Source organism: Myotis davidii, unplaced genomic scaffold (assembly GCF_000327345.1).
Source record: "Myotis davidii unplaced genomic scaffold, ASM32734v1 scaffold449, whole genome shotgun sequence".
NCBI lineage: Eukaryota > Metazoa > Chordata > Mammalia > Chiroptera > Vespertilionidae > Myotis > Myotis davidii.
In genome coordinates, this window is record NW_006383007.1 from 574,140 (window position 1) to 595,879 (window position 21,740).

The 21,740-nt window shown below is 39.8% G+C and overlaps 1 protein-coding gene across 1 annotated transcript in view; it reads left to right on the plus strand.

Annotated features, from left to right (window-relative positions):
* The window catches only part of FRAS1 (Fraser extracellular matrix complex subunit 1), a 479,756-nt gene that overhangs the window by 637 nt on the left and 457,379 nt on the right, over window positions 1-21,740 (plus strand). Inside the window, exon 2 of the mRNA XM_006778222.2 lies at window positions 6,334-6,365. Coding sequence (XP_006778285.1) covers window positions 6,334-6,365 — 32 coding nt within the window. The remainder of the gene's footprint in view (window positions 1-6,333; window positions 6,366-21,740) is intronic.

The following is a 21,740-nucleotide window of genomic DNA, read 5'->3' on the forward strand; positions in this document are numbered from 1 at the left end:
TTGCTTTCGGATCACCAGCCGGTCTCCCGCCTCGCTCTCTGCCCGAAGTGCATTTGGGTGGGTGGGTGGGTGCCGGGTTGAGGTGGAATCTCTGAAACTGGATTCTCTATTTTCCCACTTCCCCCGCGGCCCCCAATGGAAAGCAACTACATGGAGCGCTAGGTGCCGAGCGAGCAAGTGCTCTTACCTGTGTAAAAATACGATTTTTTTCTGCTCCTATGAAACATACCATCGGCACCTAAAGCCCCCATTGCTCTCCAGATCCTCCCCGTCCCAATACGTCTCCCCTTAAAGTCCAGTGAAGATTTTGTAACCCCCTGGTTAGAGCGCGTTCCGGGCGCAGGCAATTCCATGGCACGAAAAGAAAGCTTCCCAGTACAGAGAAGCAGGAGGCTTCCCGCCGGGAGAACCAGTGGTTAACAAGTTTAGCCTAATTCTCTGACTTAGCCCCCTGCCTCCTACTTTTCTTCCAGAACACCCCGGAGCCGGGGGAGAGAAAGGAGACTGTGGGCATTGTTGTCGCCATGATAGCAAAAGCAATCTGGGCGCAGGGAAAGAAATGAATCAATAAGTACATCAAAATTTTGGGGGTCGTGGGTTGGCGGGCCCGGGGACCCGAGGCGTCCCCAGCTCCCACCTGCTCCGAGGAGCCGGCAAAGTCGCCCTGCTAGGGCGCAGGGAGGGGGAAGGGGCGGCGGGCTGGGAGCAAGACGGCTTGTTCCTCAGCGCGGGGCTTCCCTTCTCGGCTCCATTCATTATTCATCCCCGGCGCAGGACCGGGACGGCTGCTGGCCCCGGGGAGGACAAAGCCCTGCCTTTTCCTCGCTAGTTTCCCGGGACAAAGTGGCATAGCCTTGGAAGTCCATGCAGAGCTGTGAGGACTTTCCCGTGGAGAAAGGTACTGCCTGCCCGCACCCTCCCAGGAGGAAGTATGTCCAATGCGCTCTTTCCCCGCGGAAAGCACGTCTGAGGCCTGTGCAGCCCTCCTTCAAACAGGGCAAACCTGTAGACACATGTCTGTATTACATATGTGCGGGTGTATGTGCACACTTTAAAAAATAACACTTATAGGGCTTGATTATGATAATAAAACCAGATGGGCGAATTGATCCAGGCCATTCAAATCGCAACTTGAGACTTAGAAAAATTACGTTTTCATTTGGTCGTGGCAGTTTCTTATTCAGAATCATATCCCAGCAGCGCAGAAAATCGTGCTATCTTTCCCAGATAGCTCACCAGGGGGCAGTTGGAATGAGTCAGTTTTACAAAACCAAATCTTTTGAATTACAAAAGCCATTATTATTAAGAGCCTGCAGGGTTCACTCTTTGGAAGACTGGTTGATATATTGGGCAAAGTTTAAGAAGCTTTAGAAGAGGGAGGAGGAGTGCAGGGTGAAAGGGGGCTATTCTTCCAAAGCCAACAGGCAGATATCCCCTGAGGGGTCCCGGACTGCCAGAGGGCACAGGCAGGGACCCCCACCCCCTCAGTGTATGAATTTTGTGCACCAGGCCTCTAGGTATTGATAAAGGCCTGGTTTCCATCTCCCTCACTTAACTGAGGGCTTAGGATGGATCCTAGTTATTCTTTTTTTAAAAAAAATATATTTCTTTATTGATTTCAGAGAGGAAGGGAGGAGAGAGAGATAGAAACATTATTGATGAGAAAGAATCATTGATTGACTGTCTCCTGCACACCCCCTACTGGGGATCGAGCCCGCAAACCAGGCATGTGCCCTTGGCTGGAATCGAACCTGGGACCCTTCAGTCCGTAGGCTGACGCTCTATCCACTGAGCCAAGCCGGCCAGGGCCCTAGTTATTCTTATATCTCCAACTCAGCTCTTACTATACAGTAGGTGCTTAAAAATATTGGTTACATGAACAAGTATTGCCAAATCACATTCTTTTGAACTAAGATGGACTGGCTTCCCTGATAAGCTGCCCTATGACTTTGAATGAATCACTTAACTTCTTTAGGTTGTGGTTACGTCATTTACCAAATGCAGAGTTGGACAAGTGATAGTTCTAAAATACTTTTGCTAATCATCCAGCATAGGGGGAAAAATCAGTATTTGCTGTCCTATTCCGTGGTCAGTTGTAACTTTCTCAATCTGAATTTTATTTTAATTATTAAGAGAAAAATGAATTATTGGCACAGATAATTTACAGTCTTATATTGCCATCTGACAAACTTCTATAGTTTGAGAACTATATAAAATTAAGATGTTACAGAGACACTTCTAGCAAACATGGCTGCTTTTTGAATCTGACAAGCTCTGCCATGGAATTTTCTGGAGAAGTGCATCTTAAGTGGTATTGATGGGGAAGTCCTGTGAACTTACACGATAGAACATGTTGGTTTGGGGATAGGAAAAGACTCCTTAATTGGCAGTTAAGAGAACTGAATTCTAGCCTGTGTCCCATCACGCCCCATGTGACTTCCATCAATCCCACAATCTTCCAGGCTTTTCCCTTAACTGTCATTAACAGAATGTAGTGAGAAGGATCAGTTGATAGTGTGTTTTATCCAAGGGTATACCAGCATGTTTGCTTCTACTCTTGGCTGGAGAGTTTCTTCTGTGTAAGATTCAATGCTTAAAACTCAATACTAAGGAAGAGAAGACATTGGCTGGGGAAAATAGCCTCTCTTCATTTGTTTTTTTATTCTACAAATCTTTATTGAGAGCTTATGTGTGAGGTTATTTCTGTGAGGGGGATACAAACATAAAATAATAAACCTGCCCTTAGGAATTTAAATATCCAGAAATCATCAATCCATAAAGTAGCAGTAGGGGTATGTGAACATTGGTCCTTGGTGGGTTTCCCAATATTGAATAATTGCAACTTTGCATCTTGTGGCTTTGGCAGCCACCTGCTAGTGGAAACAGAGAGGTGTTGAATTGTCATAGGGTCTTGATTGCATCATATGACATTTTCTCTCTGGGGATTGGATTCTGGGTGTTACGCACCTCATGTACCTTACTTAGTGAGGGTTCAGCCATCTGCATTCCCTGTTGTGGACTTGAGTGGCAGTATAACTCAGTGTTGCTCAGGCACAAGTAATCGTGAAGCTCCCAGGAGAGGGGAGGGGACTTGCACTGGCAAAGTTAGAGCCCTGTTCCACATCTTCGAATATTTCAAGAACAGTTGGCCCATTTTCATTTTAACTACTTTATTAATTGATCTAAAGAAACAGGATGTGGATAGTTCTGTCAGTACAGAAAATGGATCTGCTTTCACTCTTCCACAGTGTACAAGCCATATGTGGATTGTACACAGCATAAAGCTCGAACATTTCAATGACAACTTGTGGCTGCTTGATCCTAAGGAGTCATATTTTTTGTGATACCATGCTCCCCCAATCTCTTCATATCTTATGGTCATATCTGATCTTTGAACTAATGGGTCTGACGTGTGTTTGGATTTGACTTCTCTAATTTACTCAGTTTACCAGGTTCAGTTTCTATAGTGAATAATACTGGTGCAAATTATACCTCAGATTTTATCTGTACACTTTAGATTCTATATAGGAGTACATTATAATGTGCAAAAGGGCAGGCATTTACTTATTTAAATGATATGAAGTAACATTTTGCCTATGTAACTTGCAAGAAAGGAGCCAACCACCTGGGAGGAAGGCCCCAGGAGCTCAGCTGCCTTCTTGGTGCATCTGATCACTTCACCCAGCAAAACTTGATGCACTTTCTCACAGGGCGTTAGAAGTTAAATCAGCTAGCATCTCAGCTGTATTTGATGCCCTGAAACTGGCAAAGTCCTTGGTCAGAGGACTCCAGCTCCTGCTGTCTGATTTTTCTTGTTTTCCCTTGAAGAAGGTCTGTTTCTCCTTCTAGAACACTATCTGTCAGAAGTCACCTTGAGGAGTTTCCTTTCAAGTTCAAATAAAGTCATAACTGTAAACCTCAGATAGAGCTGCAGTCTTTCCAGTACTCCTTAAGAAAGAAGTGATGAGTGGAGTGAGTAATTTTGTTTTCCATATTATACGAGTTGATCGATGATGGGAAAGGCCTGTGCGCTAGGTCAGAACCCGACGCTGCCCCCAGCAGCCAACGCCGGCAAGCCTCCCAACTGCATCTGCCGCTGGGTGTGAAGCGTGTGCTAGTGTGGGAGAAATATGCTTGCTTGGAGGACTGCATCTGGCCATGGGTGGTGATAAATGTTTGATAGGACTGGGCATCACTGGAATGCTTTATTTTCTCTGGAGAGTAGAAATGAGGTTTTGGGAGCTGTGTTAATGGAGACTCATTTGTGCAGCTGCCTTCCGGGTAAAGCTCTTCTGGTTTAGGAAAAGCCCTCAGAGGGCAAAGCCTATTCTTTGGGAATTGTACATCATGGAGCGACCCGCACTGAGTTATTTCCCTTTCCTGGTGATGGAATTTACCAGCACGTACACACCATTTTTGACTTGAGTCTCTAGCAGGTGTTTGGCTTAACCAAATGTGTATGTGGTGGCACCCACTCAATGCTGCTTTACTTTTTTAAGTTAGAGTGAGTTTATAGCAGCCACCTAAAACTTCCAGAATTGGACTTCAATGTGGGTACTTGGATACTTCTTCAGATACTTGATTTCTTTTGGAGCTTTGAAAAGATATTGGCTTTTGTAAAGTAATGTTATGGACGAGGGCAATGAAATTATTTGATAGTCTCATTCTAATGGTTAAATTTTGTTGTTTATTCTAAAGGTTAAATTTTCTTAAATTGTGCCTAAGTGAGGATCTTTATGTTTATTTTTAAACATCAGAAGTAATTAAATATATCCATTTAATTTAGAAATGGAATTGTCTTGATATATATTTATTTGAGTTATATATGATTATTTTATATATCGGGTGGGGCAAAAGTAGATTTACAGTTGTGAGTATGCGAACCAGAGTTTGTTCTTGTATTATTACTTATTGATTATTGTATTATTTTCATACAAACAACTGCAAGCCTACTTTTGCCCCACTCTGTGTATACATATATGTTATACATGAATATATGTCCTTTTAAATGACATACCATAGACTGAAATACTAAGTCTTAGGAACAGGGTTTCTTAAAGAAAAATAAGTAATTTGGACTCAAGGTTTTTTTTTTATCTCGAGTTATTCTTATTTGAATGTCAAGGGCACAAAAGTTATTTCAGTAAATTTACCCACAGAGCTCTTTTTGTTGTTGTTGTTGTTTTGTTTTTTTCCTTTTCCACAGAGATCTTTGATTCAAACGCTAAGTGTAAATAGCCATCTCATTTTTTTAAAAAAGATTGTTCTTAATTCCATTATTAGTGGGTAAGATAGACCAGTCCTTTCCTGGTTAATATTTTTGAATGATCTGTTGGAGGCCAAACACTGTAGTAAAATTAAAATGTTTCCTTTCCTTTTTGGACACCAAGTGTGGCATGGTGTCAAGCTGATCTTCTGCTAGTGCAATCTCTTTGCAGCCTCAGTTTCTGAGAGAATAGCTGTTAGCACACTACTCACATGTTTCTAGGTTAAATCAACACCTATTGTGCTGATCAAAAATTGGTTGGGAATGTGTGTATGTTTTTGTTAATTAATGTTGTAATTTCACATTGCTTTCAAATATAAAACTTAGCAAAGATTTATTTTATGATACACTAGTTATTTAGAATATATAGGCTGTCCCAATAAAATTCAGTCTTCTTTTCTAACAGAAGCAGATCTGTGGGGGTAGATACAACACTTCCACACCCTTAGCAAGGCTGTCACAAGGAAGTACACAAGAATGAATTTACAAACAGTTGATGTAGGCACAAAGTGCTATGAGCTCAAAGGAGAAAGGGCATAATCCTATGGACTGGAAAGCTTCATGAAGGAGACGGGATCACGCTCATTGAGCTTGAGTAGACCAAATGCATCTCCTGCAGGTAACACAGATGAGTAAAGGCGTTGAAATATGAAAGCTTTATCACAGGGTCCTAAGTTGGCCTCCTGAGTTGGACTGGAGAACTTGTGTTAGCAAAGAGTGGCAGAGAAGCCTGGATAAGTCAATTGGGGCTGGATTATGGAGGCTTTGCTGATTTGTCACAAATGAAAATAGACACTGCAATTATAGCATGTCATTATAAATGCATTTATTTTAAAACTCAAATACTAAATATTAATGATGCTTTTTCTCATGTATATACAAGAAATCTTATTTTGGTGTATGAGGTTATTCCCCCAGGGGCAGGATGCTCAAGTTTTTAAGATTTTGGGAAGTGCAGTTTGCTGATTATGATGCATATAGATGCAATATTCCCGTAAGTCTGCCCGGGCAGTGCCAGTTGGCTTGCTATGCATCCCTTTTAATTCTTATTTTGTTTTTCTCCACAGGTGCTTGTGTCTATCAGGGTTCCTTGTTGGCGGTAGGTCATTCTTAATATTTTTGGTTTATTTCTTTTGAATGTAAAATGCTTGACTGAGGTTATTGAGTGAGTGAGGTGACCCTGTCAATCTGAAATATGTTTATTTTCCTTCTCAGTTTGAGGATTATCCCTCATCCTGGCACCATCATACTCAATTACCTAATACCTTTTTCAGAGTGAGTTAGTTCCATTCAGATACTTGGGTATTGGAGGAGAAGTACACACACGCTGCACGATTTGCATTCCGTGGCTGTCGTTTGTGTTTTTTCAATCAGAGAGAAAATTAGATCCCGTTCTCTTGTCAGATATGCACTAGGGCACAATTTGTTTATCTTCCTGTTGCATTTGCCTCTTCTCTTGAACCCCCTCCAAAGAAAGGTATGATTATTAAATTGAGTGCAATGTGGAGGATCCTTGACTGTTGCTTTGAATTATAAATGTAAGATTTGGTAAACAACAAACAACAAATTAACATTTTATTGCTGAAACTTTGCCATGTAGAGTAGAATTGATTTTGAATTTAAAGTCAGGATGACTTGGGGGAAAAGCTGAGGCAAGTCTCATGCATTTCTTTTCATTAATAATGTACTATGGTGCATAACAGTGTGTTAAAGTCTTATTGAAAAAACTGTCTATGCTCCATCAACTCTAATAAATGGTGTGACAAGTCATTCTTCACCACTTTTTTATTCTGGTTTAATAAATGCTGTAATAAAAACAGAACTGAAATGGTTGGAACGGGTTTGCTCATTTCCATCACAACTTGCTGTTGACATGTGTGATATTAATAAGTCATCTTGGATTATCCTTGTGGTGTTGAAATAGATGAGAAATTTCTGAAATATCTAGGAGTCTAGATAATTATGGGTGTTTACAGTAATATTCTTGAATCTGAGCTTTATGTAATATAGTAACTGGAGATTTATGGTTTTTTTTTCTTCCTTATATTTCTGTATTAAAGAATCAGGAGAAAGCCATTTTCCTGTCTTTCTCATTTCATACCCTTAAAAACCTACTTTTCCTTCTGTTTGTTCTTTAATACATTTTAGGACTCATTTTAAAATCAATGTGCTTTAAAGCACATCATCAGTTTTGGGGAGCTATAGTAGCTATTATAGACAAGTCAGTTATCCATGTTAATACAAAGAAAATTGCTTATTTTATAGAGTGTGTCATAATTTTTCAATATATTTTCATAGCTATTGATCCACCTGATACTTACAATAGACCAATGAAATAAGCAAGCCATGCATTAGATTACACCTTCCCCCTTTTTAATAATGAACCAAGGATGAAAGATTAAGAAATTTGCTAAAGGTAATTGACTATTAAAAACAACCCATCTTTTTTCTGTCATTCTGCTTTTATCTGAAGAAAAGTGGCCAGACTGTCTTGTATATTTGACGTTGTTGTGCGTTACTGTGCATTTGAATATGAAAGCGTCAAGTACTTGGAGAGGTCAATTTGATCAAGTTAAAGTAGAGGCTGTCTAGTCCATTTGTATTTAACAGATGATCTTGCTCCCCTCTGTTTTATGCTCTGGCTGATCCCAAGGTTCATGGCTGCCCAGGTCTAGTAGTCTGTGCTCTAGTGCATCAGCACAATCTTGACCCTTCCAGTTGGCTTCTTGGTTTACCAAGACTCTGCTATGTATGTTCCTAAACCTCCTCAAGCCTGATGTACTTATTATTGTAGTTATGCAATTCAGTCAGAAAGGCAATACACTTACTGCAATCACAAAAGTTATTTTTTAATCATTTTTAATTTTTTAATTATAGTTGATATACCATATTAGATTAATTTCAGGTGTAAACTCCAGTAATTAGACATTACATAACTTACTAAGTGATCATCCTGATAAATCTTGCACCCATCTGTCACCATATGTAGTTATTAGAATATTATTGACTGTATTCCCTATGCTGTACTTCGCATCCCCATGACTGTTCTGTAACAACCCATTTGTACTTCTTGATCCCTTCACATTTTTCATCCATTCTCTCAATCCCACTTCCATCTGACAACTTTCAAAATGTTCTCTATACCTGTGAGTCTGCTTCTGTTCTGCTTGTTGGTTTATTTTGTTTTTTAGATTCAGTTGTTGCTAGATTTGTATTTACGGCCATTTTATTGTTGACATTTTTTATCTTTTTCTTCTTCTTAAAGAATACCCTTTAGCATTTCATATAACACTGGTTTGATGGTGGTGAATGCCTTTAGCTTTTTCTTACCTGGGAAGCTCTTTTTCTGTCCTTTGATTCTAAATGATAGCTTTGTTGGGTAAAGTAATCTTGGTTGTAGGTCCTTGCTTTTCATCACATATTTTTTGCCACTCCCTCTGGTTTGCAAAGTTTCTGTTGAGAAATCAGCTGGCAGTCTTATGGGAACTCCCTTATTGCTAACTAACTGCTTTTCTCTTGCTGCTTTTAAGATTCTCTCTTTGTCTTTAACCTTTGGCATTTTAATTATGATGTGCCTTGGTGTGGATCTCTTTGCACTTACCTTATTTGGGACTCTCTGTGCCTCCTGGACTTGTCACCAAATTAAGAAAGTTTTTGTCATTATTTTTTTTTTCAAATGGGCTTTCAATTTCTTGCTCTTTCTCTTCTTCTGGCACCCCCATGATGCAAATGTTGGCACTCTTGAAGTTGTCCTAGGTAAGTGATGGCGAACCTTTTGAGCTCGGCGTGTCAGCATTTTGAAAACTCTAACTTTGGTGCCATGTCACATATAGAAATTTTTTTATATTTGCAACCATAGTAAAACAAAGATTTATATTTTTGATATTTATTTTACATATTTAAATGCCATTTGACAAAGAAAAATCAACCAAAAAAATGAGTTCACGTGTCACCTCTGACACATGTGTCATAGGTTTGCCATCACTGTCCTAGAGGCTCTTTACACTACCCTCATTTTTTTTTCCTGTTCTGATTGGGTATTTTTTGCTTCCTTATATTCTAACTCACTGATTTGATTCTTGGCTTTATCTACTCTACTGTTGACTCCCTGTAAATTATTCTCATTTTTGTTAGTGTATTGAAGATTATTATTAAACACTTTTATTGAGTAACAACTCTACCTGCTATTCTAGGCATTAAGAATGCATCAGGCCAAAACCGGTTTGGCTCAGTGGATGGGGCGTTGGCCTGTGGACTGAGGGGTCCCAGGTTTGATTCCGGTCAAGGGCATGTACCTTGGTTGCGGGCACGTCCCCAGTGGGGGATGTGCAGGAGGCAGCTGATCGATGTTTCTCTCTCATTGATGTTTCTGATTCTCTGTCTCTCTCCCTTCCTCTCTGTAAAAAATCAATGAAAAATATATTAAAAATAAATAAATAAATAAAAATTATATATATAAAAAAAGAATGCATCAGTGAACAAACAAACAAAATCTTTGTCCTCATGAAGCTCAAATTCTAATGAGTAAAATATATACTATGCCAGATAAGTGCTATGGAGAAAAACAATATAGGGTAGAAAAGGCTGAATGGGGGCAAAGATGGCTACTTGAAATAGGGTGATAGGAAAGCCCTTGCTAAGAAGGTGACATTTGAACAAAGACCTGATAATAAGAGCTAGCTCCTTAGCTACCCAAGGGAAGAGAATTCCAGGGAATGGGAGAACAGCAAATATGCAGTATGCTTGTCCATTTGAGAAGTGTGTGGAGGTCAGAGTGACTGGAGCACATGGCCAAGAGGGAGGATGGCAGGAGATGAAGTTAGAGAGGTGGGCAGAGCACCTGTCATTTCAGTAAGTGGGTGAGTCATCAGGGGAGCTTGTCTAGAATGACAAAATCTGACTTACAGTTTAGTTAAACTGCTGAAATGTGAATGTGAAAAGGAATAGCATTCTTGTTTCTAGGGAAACTATGTTGAATACTTTAAAAAGACTCCATAGAGGTGAGTCACTAAAAGTTTGCTGTCAAATTAAGTGTGAGAGAAACAACAGCAAAAGATTGGGGAAAAACACAAAAACCCAGAGAGATTCTGCATTTGGATTTATTTGCAACCATTTTAAGTTTTTTTTTCCATTTTAAGGAACTTCACACTGGAAACGGAGATGATGCATTTTGGAGATAGTTAATTGTCTTCATAATTCATTGCTGCTCTTTCTCCACGTGACCTGGTCTTGAAGAAAGGCATATGTCAACGAAATGGAGTGAAGGCTCATTTACATTTTTGAATTAAAATAAATAACTTAAGAGCATTTATATTCTATTTTAGGATTCTCTGGTTAAACATCTTGGTGAGTGAGAGGATTTCTACTGTGAGAGGCTTCGCAGTTGGGAGCTGCCTCTGAGGGTGGTGATGTGGTGTCCTTGTTCCAAGCCTTGTAATTTCTCCCACGTGCATTTTAGAGCTGGGAATGACTACAGAGAGCATGTAGTCCAAACTTTCTATCTTATAGGTGTTGAAAGGGTGGCAAGAATGTGAATTGTTTTAGCTTCATTTGTTTCTCAGGTGAGTAACCAGAATGGAAAGTAGGTCTGTGAAAATGGCAAAGCATCACCTTTACCTGGAAGAATTCCATAAAATACATCAGGCAAATCAGTACACTGTTCTAGGCACTGGCTGCTGGTTGCCAGCTCTCAACCTGTCTTGTGTGGCTTCCTTCCACTGATACCTTTTCAGTTGCCTAGAAAGCTGCTATGTATAGTGGAACATTCATGGCCCTTGTTTCAATTCTTCCTCCTCTGCTAAAGACCAGCTCCGTGACCTTGAGCAAGCTACATGACCTTCCCAAATCTCTTTCACCTCCTCTTGGAAATGAGGATACATAGGGCCTCTCCTAGAGTGTTTTTGTAGGGTAAGAAGATAATGAGGAGGACCCCCAGATGCAGCACCTCGCATGTGCTTTTCCACCCTGACGCATTCCTCTTTGCCAACCAAGAATAAGGAGCAGAGTCAGGGATAGTGATTAAGCATGTACTATGCACTTCATACTCTCCACAGTCTCAGGAGATAGATTTTGTCTTCACTTTACAGATAAGGAAACGGAGGCTCAGGAAGGCTGAAACACCCAAAATGACACAGCTAGTCAGTGCTGGAGGGAGAGAGGGTTCAAACTCAGTTCTGGCTCTCACGCCATTCACTGAGCAACTGTTTCTCACTGCCAAGCCAGCCTGCTGTTGTCTCTGAACACAACTAGCTTATTTCGCCTTCAGTCCTGTGTGCCCACCCCCTCCCTGCTGCACCTGTCAGGCAGTTGTCTCTGCCAGTCTCTGTCCTGACCTGCAAAGGCCAGCTGTCCCTGGCTAACCCCCTTTTCACTTCGCTGAGGCTCAACTGCGCTAGTGTGCATGAAATTCACATACCATGCAGAAACATAGGGGGTCACTTCATCTTAAAAATATGTATGATCACACACACACACACACACACACACACACACACACACACACTCACACATTCCCAACAATATATTGTGTTTCCCAACTTTTGACAGCTCAGTGGACTAGCAGTGGCATTCTGGATTATTTGGTTCTAAGCCACCTAAAACTATCTCACGTATGTACTGACTTCAGCTGTCTCTCTTCTCCCTTCTTTAACACTACCTTCCCTACCTTTCTTTCCATGCCCTAGGTCAGAAATTACCTGAAGGCATTCAAAATACCCAGGAAGGTCCTATACCTTGAGGAACACTGGCTACTCTACTTGGGGGTGTTTTTCCTACCCTACAATTTCCCTGCACCTCTGGGCTCTCAGGACTTTCCTTAAAGTCAGCCCTCATGGAAGAGAGAGTGTGACTGTGTTATATCAGAAATCCATCAGAGGAAAACTACCTACCTAATATGTTCAGTTGTTACTGGGGCATTGAATGTGAAGAGGAAAATACATGTTGTATATCAGAGTTTTCACCTATCTTCTGGTCTTTTCCAATTCTCCAAGTAAAAGAATTTCACTTTATTTTGGCATCACCCCAAGCAAACAGGTCTTTGTTCGGTTCTTCCTGGGGGGTGGATGGACTTTTCGCCTCAGTCTTTACATCTGTAAAATGGAGGTGAACTATTTACTTCACAGGGTTGTTGTGAAGATTAAAGGAGATAAATAGGAGCCCTTAGCCCAATGCTAAGTGATCTGCGGTGCTCAGTAAGGGTTAGCTGCTGTTACTGTTGCTATAAAGTAGTTATGATTAGAAAGTTTGGACAAAACTACACTTCTTCCCTAGACCAAAAGTGTCAAGTGTTTGGATTTTCCTACTTGGAATACTTTTACTCACAAATTCTGGCAAAGTGAATCATGAGGCACTAAATTATAGCACACTTGAAAGAAAAAAATTGTGAAGGATAATTAAACACATGGAGTGTCTACTATATATGGTATAACAGGGGGAAGATGCAGACTTCGGAGTTGGAATCTTGGTAATGCTGCGTTCTTGCTGTGAGTCCTCCGATGTGATATTTAATGCAGAGAGCTATGTTCCTCACACTGCTGATGTGAAGATTAACTGAAAGTATGGGCGTGAAAGAACTTCAAGACTGGGCTTGGCAAGGAACCAGCGCTCATATCATCTAGTTGGCAACTCAGTGTCAGTGTGGCAACGACTGAGTGATAGAGCCCAGGTCCTGTCTTGGTTTGGATCCTGGCTCTGTAATTGCCAGCTGTGTTGCACTGAGTAAATTGCTTGAATGAAATGAGGTCTCAGTTTGTAAATTTGTAAGATGAGAAAGTTAGATTAGGTCCTCTCCAAGCTTCCTCGGTGCAGTGCTACCCCACGGAACTTTTCTCTGCTGATGGAAATGTTCCACAGAGGCTTCCCAGGATGGGAGCCACAACCCGTATGTGCTTAGTGAGTACTTGAAATGTGGCTAGTGACACTGAGAAACTCATGTTAAATTTTGCCTAAAAGTAATTAATTTACATTTGAATACCACGTGCGGGTGTGCAAGTACAGTGGGATTGAAACTTCGTGGCCCATATGCAGAAGTCGGTATTTTGTGGAAGAGCCGGTATTTTATGGAACAGTCACACTGAAGGGGCCAAAGAGCCGCATGTGGCTCGCAAGCCGCGGTTTGCCGACCACTGCTATCGGATATGCAGCTTTAGAGCTTTAAAAATCTTCACACACTCGAATACTTACCCTTGAATTATAGTCTCATGGGTGGTTCTCACCCCTGGGGAAGGCTCACTGTAGTGTTGTTAGCAGTTGTGAAGAAGGTGGCAAGAAATTTGTTAGAGAATCTGAGTTTACTATTTGATTATTAGTTTAAATAATTTGAATAGTCATCTCTGTTACATCACCACTCTCTTCATTGCTCCATTCTTGTGTTTCCTTAAATACAAGGAAGTGGGTGCCAAGATTTTGGATTTGATCCCTGGTCAGGGCACATATAAGAATCAAACAATGAATGCAAAATAAGTAGAACAACAACCAGTGTTTCTCTCTTTCCCTTCCTTCCTCTCTCTCTCAAATCAATAAAAGAAAAGAAAAGAAGCCCAGCTGGTGTGGCACAGTGGTTGAGCATTGACCTATGAATCAGGAGGTTATGGTTCAATTCCAGTAAGGCACATGCCTTGGTTGTGGCCTCAATCCCTAGTAGAGGGCATGTGTGAGGCAGCCGATCAGTGATTCTCTCACGTCATTGATGTTTCTCTTTCTCTCTCCCTTCCTCTCTGAAATCAATAAAAATATATTAAAAAGAAAAGGGGTGGAGTTATACCTGAGCTCTCACCAGCAAACAATCTTACATATTTCATTAAATTTTTTGCAGCTTTATTGAGGTACTAGAGGCCCAGTGCATGAATTTGTGCATGGGCAGGGTCCAGCCAGCTAGGGGGAGGGACCAGCAAGAGGGTGCGGAAGGTTGATTGGCCCCATCCAAGATGGGCGGGGTTAGGGGCTACGGAAGGTTGGCTGGCTGGCCCTGCCCCAGATGGGGGGCCAATCAGGGGTGGGGCCGGCCTGGGGGAGGGGCTGCAGAAGGTTGGCTGGCCAGCCCCACCTCTGATTGGGCCAGTTGGCCGGCTGCAGTGCATGTCATAGTGACCAGTTGTTTCGGTTGTTCCAGTCATTCCGGTCACTTGGCTTTTACTTCCTTCCTTCCTTTCTTCCTTCCTTCCTTTCTTCCTTCCTTCCTTTCTTCCTTCCTTCCTTCCTTCTTTCCTTCCTTTATTGTGGGAGGAACACTTAAGATCTACCCTCTCAGCAAAGTACAAGCATACAATACATTATTATAGTGATATTGTGTTATTAACTATAGTGATATTGTACATTAGATCTCCAGAACTTGTTCATCTTGCATGAATGAAACTTTGTACTCTTTGACTAACATCTCCCTCTTTTATCTTCCCCCTAGGCCAGTGATGGCGAACCTATGACACGCGTGTCAGAGGTGACACATGAACTCATTTTTTTGGTTGATTTTTCTTTGTTAAATGGCATTTAAATATATAAAATAAATATCAAAAATATACATCGTTGTTTTACTATGGGTGCAAATATCAAAAAATTTCTATATGTGACATAGCACCAGAATTAAGTTAGTGTTTTTCAAAATGCTGACATGCCGAGCTCAAAAGGTTCGCCATCACTGCCCTAGGCCCTAAAAACTAGCATTCTATTCTCTGCTCTATAACTATTTTAGATTCCATATATAAGTGAGATCATGCAGTATTTGTTTTTCTGCATCTGGCTTATTTCATATAGCACAGTGCATGTCATTGTAAATGTCAGGATTTTGTTCTTTTATAAGGCCGAGTAATATTCCATTATATATATTTTATATACACTATGTTTCTTTATCCATTCATCTGTTAATGGGTATTTAGGTTGTTTCTGTATGTTGACCATTGTGAATAATGCTGAAATTACCATGGAAGTGCAGTTATCTCTTCAAGATCTTGATTTCATTTCCTTTGAATATATACCTAGAAGTGGGATTGCTGGATCATATGGTAGTTCTATTTTTAATTTTTTTAAGGAATGTCCATACTGTTCCAATATAGCTTTACTAATTTCTATCCTCACCATCACCTGTTTGTTACCTTTTGTCTTTAATAATAAAAAACAGATATGAGGCGATATCTCATTTGCATCCATTATAATTTTTGATTTGCACAATTATAATTTTTACCAAATACTTTTGGTGTTTTGTCAAAGTCAGATATTTTGTGGGAGTGTTATCCACTGCTTATGTGGTTGCATAAAAAAGTTGAGAACCTCTGGTCTAATCTGTAAGGCTTGTTTAAGGAAGATTAAGGAAGACAGAGTTCTTCAGTACTAGTGTTCGTTTAAAAAATTGTTGTGCTATAGCATTACTTTCTTTTATTGAAAGTAACACAAAAGAGCCCACAGAAGTGAAAGTGCCTGACTTGCATTTGTGCTGGCATTTACCAACATGCTCAAGAGGTTTTATGATGAAGAGAAATGACAAAAATTTGGAAGCTTTCTCTATTAAGTGCTCAAAGATCTGCTAAACATGTAGCGAATCTCGGTCAGTGGCTACTATTAAACACCCTAAACTTCTCAGCAGTAGGGGATTACTTGATATCCTGTGGATATACTCAGAGGGGAAGCAATAAAACCAGCCATTTCTTAATTTCCTTTAAGAGCACTATTGGGTATTGTAGGATATTGCTCTTTTTTGTTATAGCTTAACAAGAATTCATCACTTTTTAATACCTCTGATCCTTCATTTATTTTTAAATACTGAATAATATGCTTTTAAGTGGGGAAGCCTACTCTTAATTTAAATGTACTTATTCTGGGGATATCTATCTATCTATATAGATATAGATATAGATAGATATAGATATAGATATATTTATATATATTTATGGAAAACCAGTGGCACATCATCATTGTGCTAGGTGCTGGAATAAATCTTGGGAAGTTATAAGCTTCCTTTAACCAGAGGGATGAAAGTGGAGATGGGACAGTCAAGTACGAGAAATGGCAGGTGACTTCCAAGATGCCTTCTGATTTGGGTTCTTACTTGTGTGTACTGAAGGTCAGAGCTGTGTGTTTCTGCCCAAGGAAGCCCGTATAGAGGATGAGGGAATCTCCAGACTGTACAATGACTAGTTTCTCCCCTGCATCTCTTCAAAGGCAGCAATTTTGTACCCCTGGAGGCCAGGTGGTGAGAATTGGTTTCTAGGTGATTCAGATTATTCTTTTTCCCTTGCTGCGTTTCTAAAATTGTTCATCATAATCAGATGTGCTAGCTTTCTTTTGGGAATTTATATCTTAGAATGCTTGTGTGAGAGGAATAACGTAAGAGATTTTGTGCTTTTATTGATGAATAATCCATATGCACTTTCATTCTTATTCATATTCTTGTGGTAGGAACAGATGTTTAAGTTAACAAACACATATCTTATGCTTTGTTTTGAATTTAGAAGATGCAACTGAGCTTGGTAGCCATATTAATTTGTTCAAATTATGGTAGGCATGATCATGTATCTCAATTTTTCACTCAGAACATACATTCCTCATACTTTAAAAAAAATTGTGTCATTTTTGCTCCAAATTGCCTTACAACCTAGTACCTCATTTTTGTTTACCATTTGTCTGTTTATAACTACATGTGTTTATTTTATACATAGTACATTTATATATGCATGTGTATAGATCTCCTAGAAAAAACTGTCACTCATTTATGACAATTTATGGTATAATCTTGTCACAGTTTACTTACTTTTTAAAGCCATGTGTTCTGAGGGAAAAGATAATATATAAATATCAAATGACAATTATGAGTTAAGCTTATGTTTTTATGGGAATTTGAATGACAAATATCTTTTAAAAAGTTGGCTTTGAAAATTTCATATGGATGGCATTTTGCTTCTGTGACGTGAAGGGACACTTAAATATAAAATTGGCACAAAATACATATTTTAAAATCTGAGCAGTTTTATGTAAAATAAGTGAATAGCCTCTGGTATCCCAGCTAAGTCCCTTTCAGCAATGATTTCTTAGGCTTCCAGAGTTCATAATCTAAATGAAAGGAAGGAGGAAAGGAGAGAAAAGCTATCCTAGTAAGAAACAGTTTATTGTTAGTAGCCAGGAGGTCATTGAGTTTGGGTCATGACCTGTGAGTTCTTTTCTGATAGCTCCCAAGATTGGTTATTTATTAAATTTATGTCATTTCTTTCTTCTAAAGAGAAACTGAATGGGTGGAGGAGGCGCTGGGGAGAGGAAGGCATCTACTTTGGAGAGCAGATTTCACAGTTCTCCTACCTTACATTCTTGAAATGGTTTTGTAATAGTGAGCAGGAGAGAATTATTAACAGAAACAGATACTTATTCTTTGGTGCTTTTCCTGTGCTGAATTTCCCTATAATCCAGGAGGAACTTGGTCTAAGAGATCAGAGAACAGGAACAGGAGAAAACCTAACCTGGATTAGTGGTTAAGAAGAAACCTCTCTCTTTCTTTCTCTCTCTCTCATATTTGCCATAGGTATATGGTAGTAGTAGAGATCCTACCACATTCCAGATATATTTATTGATCAACATCCAGGTACTAGATGATAGCAATTATATCCCCAGGTCATATAGTAGCAGATCCTAAGCTGCCTACCTAATAGCTCCTCTTCTACTTTTCTTTCCTGGCAAAGTCTTAATCTTTTTCCAGTCTCCACCCCTTTTCTGCATGACGTGTGTACATTCTAACTATATGCTAATTAGGAAGTTTCTATTCCCTGGCCAAGATTGGTTCAGGAGTGCGTATATGACCTATATGGCCATGAGATATACATGGATGTTCTCCAAGTATTGAGGTGTTTGAAAAGACCCCCATAAAGAACACCTCTCTCCCCCCAGTTCTGAACAAGTTGAGAAGTAAACAAAGAGTAAATACAGAAGTAAAATATCACTTTTTATTTTTTAATCAGTGAAGCTAACGTGGAGGATATAGCTTTAATTTTCTTAGCCGAATGGGCTTACTGATTTTGGACCCCAGACTTGGGCACACTCACACACTCCCAGGCAGAGCTTTACTAAGGAAACTTTTTCATACAGCAGGGCTGCTCAGGGAAGAATTATGGTTTGGAGAAATAGAGGAAAACTTATACTCTTGGTTGATATGTTTGCTTCCTATAAGAGGAAGGAAGACAAAACTGAGTTAAGCATTCCCAATTGCTCTTTTAAATTTACCAGGTACATCAAATCAAGCCACCTTCCCAGGGGTAAGGAAGGTCTGGTTGATGCGTTGATATCTCTTCACAAGAAGGAACTGCAAGAGAAAGAAGAGTTCTTTGTTAATGGGCAATAATAAAACTTATTCTTTGAGCATTGTCATGTGGATATGTGATCCCTGGAGCTATTGCAACCATTTTGCAACTATTTGAATAACTAACTAACGCACAGAGGTTGATGGAGGAGAAAGATGAAAAGAGTTCGGTTCCTCAAGCAGTTTGGTTGTTGTTCTGCTTACTTAACGACCAGCACAGGAACAGACCTTTCTGGGGAATTGATGTATGACCTAAACAATACCCTCACTGTTTAAATCAATATAAATAGGATTTTATGTTACTCTAGCCAAAAAAAATTCTGACCAATGCCCTACAATCAGGTAATGAACTCAATTCAAAGCACTTTGGGATAAATGTCAGTATAGGAGCATAATAGCAGGTTAAGGATGCAAGCTCCAGATTTAGACTTCCAGAACTTGAACCTGAGTTCTCCACTATTGTTTGACCTTGGGTAAGGCTACTTACATCATCTTTAAAATGGAGATAATAGTCATGCCTATATTACCGAGTGGTTACAAAGATAAATGAATTAATACATTAAAGTACCTGGGATATAGAAGGTAGTGAGTACGTGCTAGCATTTGAGACTACTGTTATTCACAAAGGAGACCACTTTTGAGATTGGCCTTGAAATTAGTTTAGAATTGGAAGATGTGAGGGAAAGACTCTTAAGGAAGAGGATCTGTATGACTAAAAACGTACGTGGCAAAGATAGTCCAGTATGATTGAAGTGTGAGAAGTGATGCGATGCAACACTAAAAAGAGATTTTTAAAGTCCAGATCACATAGGCCCTGCAACAAGGCATTTGAATTACATTCTGTAGGCAGTGGGGATCCTTTGAAATGGAGATCATATGCTCTTGAATTCTAACTCAGTTACTAGAGAGTTGTTGGAAGTGAGATATCATGGCACCCTCCTCCCTCCCTCTTCTCATTTCACCAGGGCCCAGATGTAGTTGCTCTGTTAAGCTTTGGAGAAAGCGTGGGTGGCTCCATGTAACTGATCGTCACTCCTGGAAAAAAAAATCAGTTTGCAGACATGTTCCTACAGTGGTTCATCTGGCATTATGTCAACTGAAGCTCCCTATTCATAGGCACGAATCCACTCCTTTAATACTGATGTTCATAATGACGCCCCTTGAGGTGGTGGTATAATTCTTTTCTTTCCTATTTAATCTCGTTGGCATTTCTTATTTCTCCTTCACAATTTGCAAAGGTTAAATTATGTTCCGGATAGTATTAAGATAAAATACATTTTATTGTGTTAAAAATATTTTTTTTCATTGCTACAGCAACAAAGTCTAATCTATTCTGGTGCTCTCCTCTATGAGACAAGCCGTTATATAGACTTAGACAGTGTTAAAAAAAATAAAAAAATATTTTTTTTTCATGAAAACTTAATTATTTGACATATACTAACCTAGATTTTGAAGAGTATGGTTTTTCTCCCATGCTGGACAATACAACTTGGTATTTTTTTTTTCCTAGAATTTTATCAGCGTTATCAATTCCTACATTGAAAATGTTTTCTAACTTTTAAAAATGATTTTTAAAAATTTAGTTTCAATTACAGTTGACATACAATATTATATTAGTTCCAGGTACAATATAGTAATTAGACATTTGTATAACTTGTGATTACCTGGCTAAATCTAGTACCCAGGTGATACCATATGTAGTTATTACAATATTATTGGCTATATTCCCTGTGCTATTCTTCACATTCCCATGACTATTAAAAATGTATAATTGTTACCGGAGAATCAAATTCGTCTCTCGCTCATGGGAGTGGGGCTAAGGTTCTTGCGATATCTTTAGAAAATGAATTTTCTAAGGTTTACACGGAAGAATGAGATGTGAAAAAAGGCTTTATTTGTGTGAAGTTACATTCCTCAGGTTCTAAAGTCCCAGTCCTGAAAGAGGTACAGCTGGGGTTCCAGTACAGCCCAAAGCAAGGCCAGTGGACAGAGCTTCAGAGCTTCTGTTCATGTTGCAGCTGGGTGTAGTTCAGCATTCAGGCTAATTCATAGTAAAGCCCATTAGTCCATTTTGGAGTCCCACATGGCCGTGAGCCACATGGGCGCAAAGGAGTGCACCCTGCCACAGGAGAAGGGGTGTGTGTGTGTGTGTGTGTGTGTGTGTGTGTGTGTGTGTGTGTGTGAGAGAGAGAGAGAGAGAGAGAGAGAGAGAGAACCAAGAGCTCCCGGTTCTTTGTTTAGAAGTTTAAATACTTAGGTTTTGTGCACTTGCAGTGGCCACATCTGTTCTGGCCACTGACTCACACCCAGGTGTGATTGATGGGAAAGTGCTTTCCCAGCTCACTCAGACTGTGGCTAACCTGCCTTCGTCCAGTCTCTTCCCCATCAACAAGTAGCAAACTTGGAGAGTGTTAAATGCAGCTTTTTGACCAAGCTGTATAAATGGCATGCTTATATTATCTGATCTTCTCTTTCCTCGTTTCCTGTTAAATAATAACCAGGTTATTACAACGGCAGTCTAATACGTTGATTTTAAAAAAGATTTTTTATGATTTTTAGAGAGAGAGGAAAAGAGAGGGAGAGAAACATCCATGTGAGAGTGAAACATTGATTGGCTGCCTCCTGCATGCCCATCCCTGCCAGGGGATCCAGCCTGCAACCCAGGCATGTGCCCTGACTGGGAATCGAACCTGCAACCTTTTGGTACATGGGATAACGCCCAACCAAATGAGCCCTAATAAGTTTATTTTATTTTATTTCACTTTCATCAAAATCACTCATTAGCCCTAACCGGTTTGGCTCAGTGGATAGAGTGTCGGCCTGCGGACTGAAGGGTCCCAGGGTCGATTCCGGTCAAGGGCATGTACCTTGGTTGCGGGCACATCCCCAGTGGGGGGTGTGCAAGAGGCAGCTGATCAATGTTTCTCTCTCATTGATGTTTCTGACTCTCTATCCTTCTCCCTTCCTCTCTGTAAAAAATCAATAAAATATATTTAAAAATCACTTATCATTGCAAATTGATAAACATTAAAAAACTGAACACTTTTAAATGTATTTTTAAGTTAAATTTATTTTTGTATGGATGGGAGATTATAAGCAAAAAATTGTGTTTTTTAAAAGAAAGATCAAGTGTGGTAGGATACTTTAAGGAACACTAGGACCTCTTGAAAAACATGAACTGCTGAAAAGATTCTTAATAGCTTG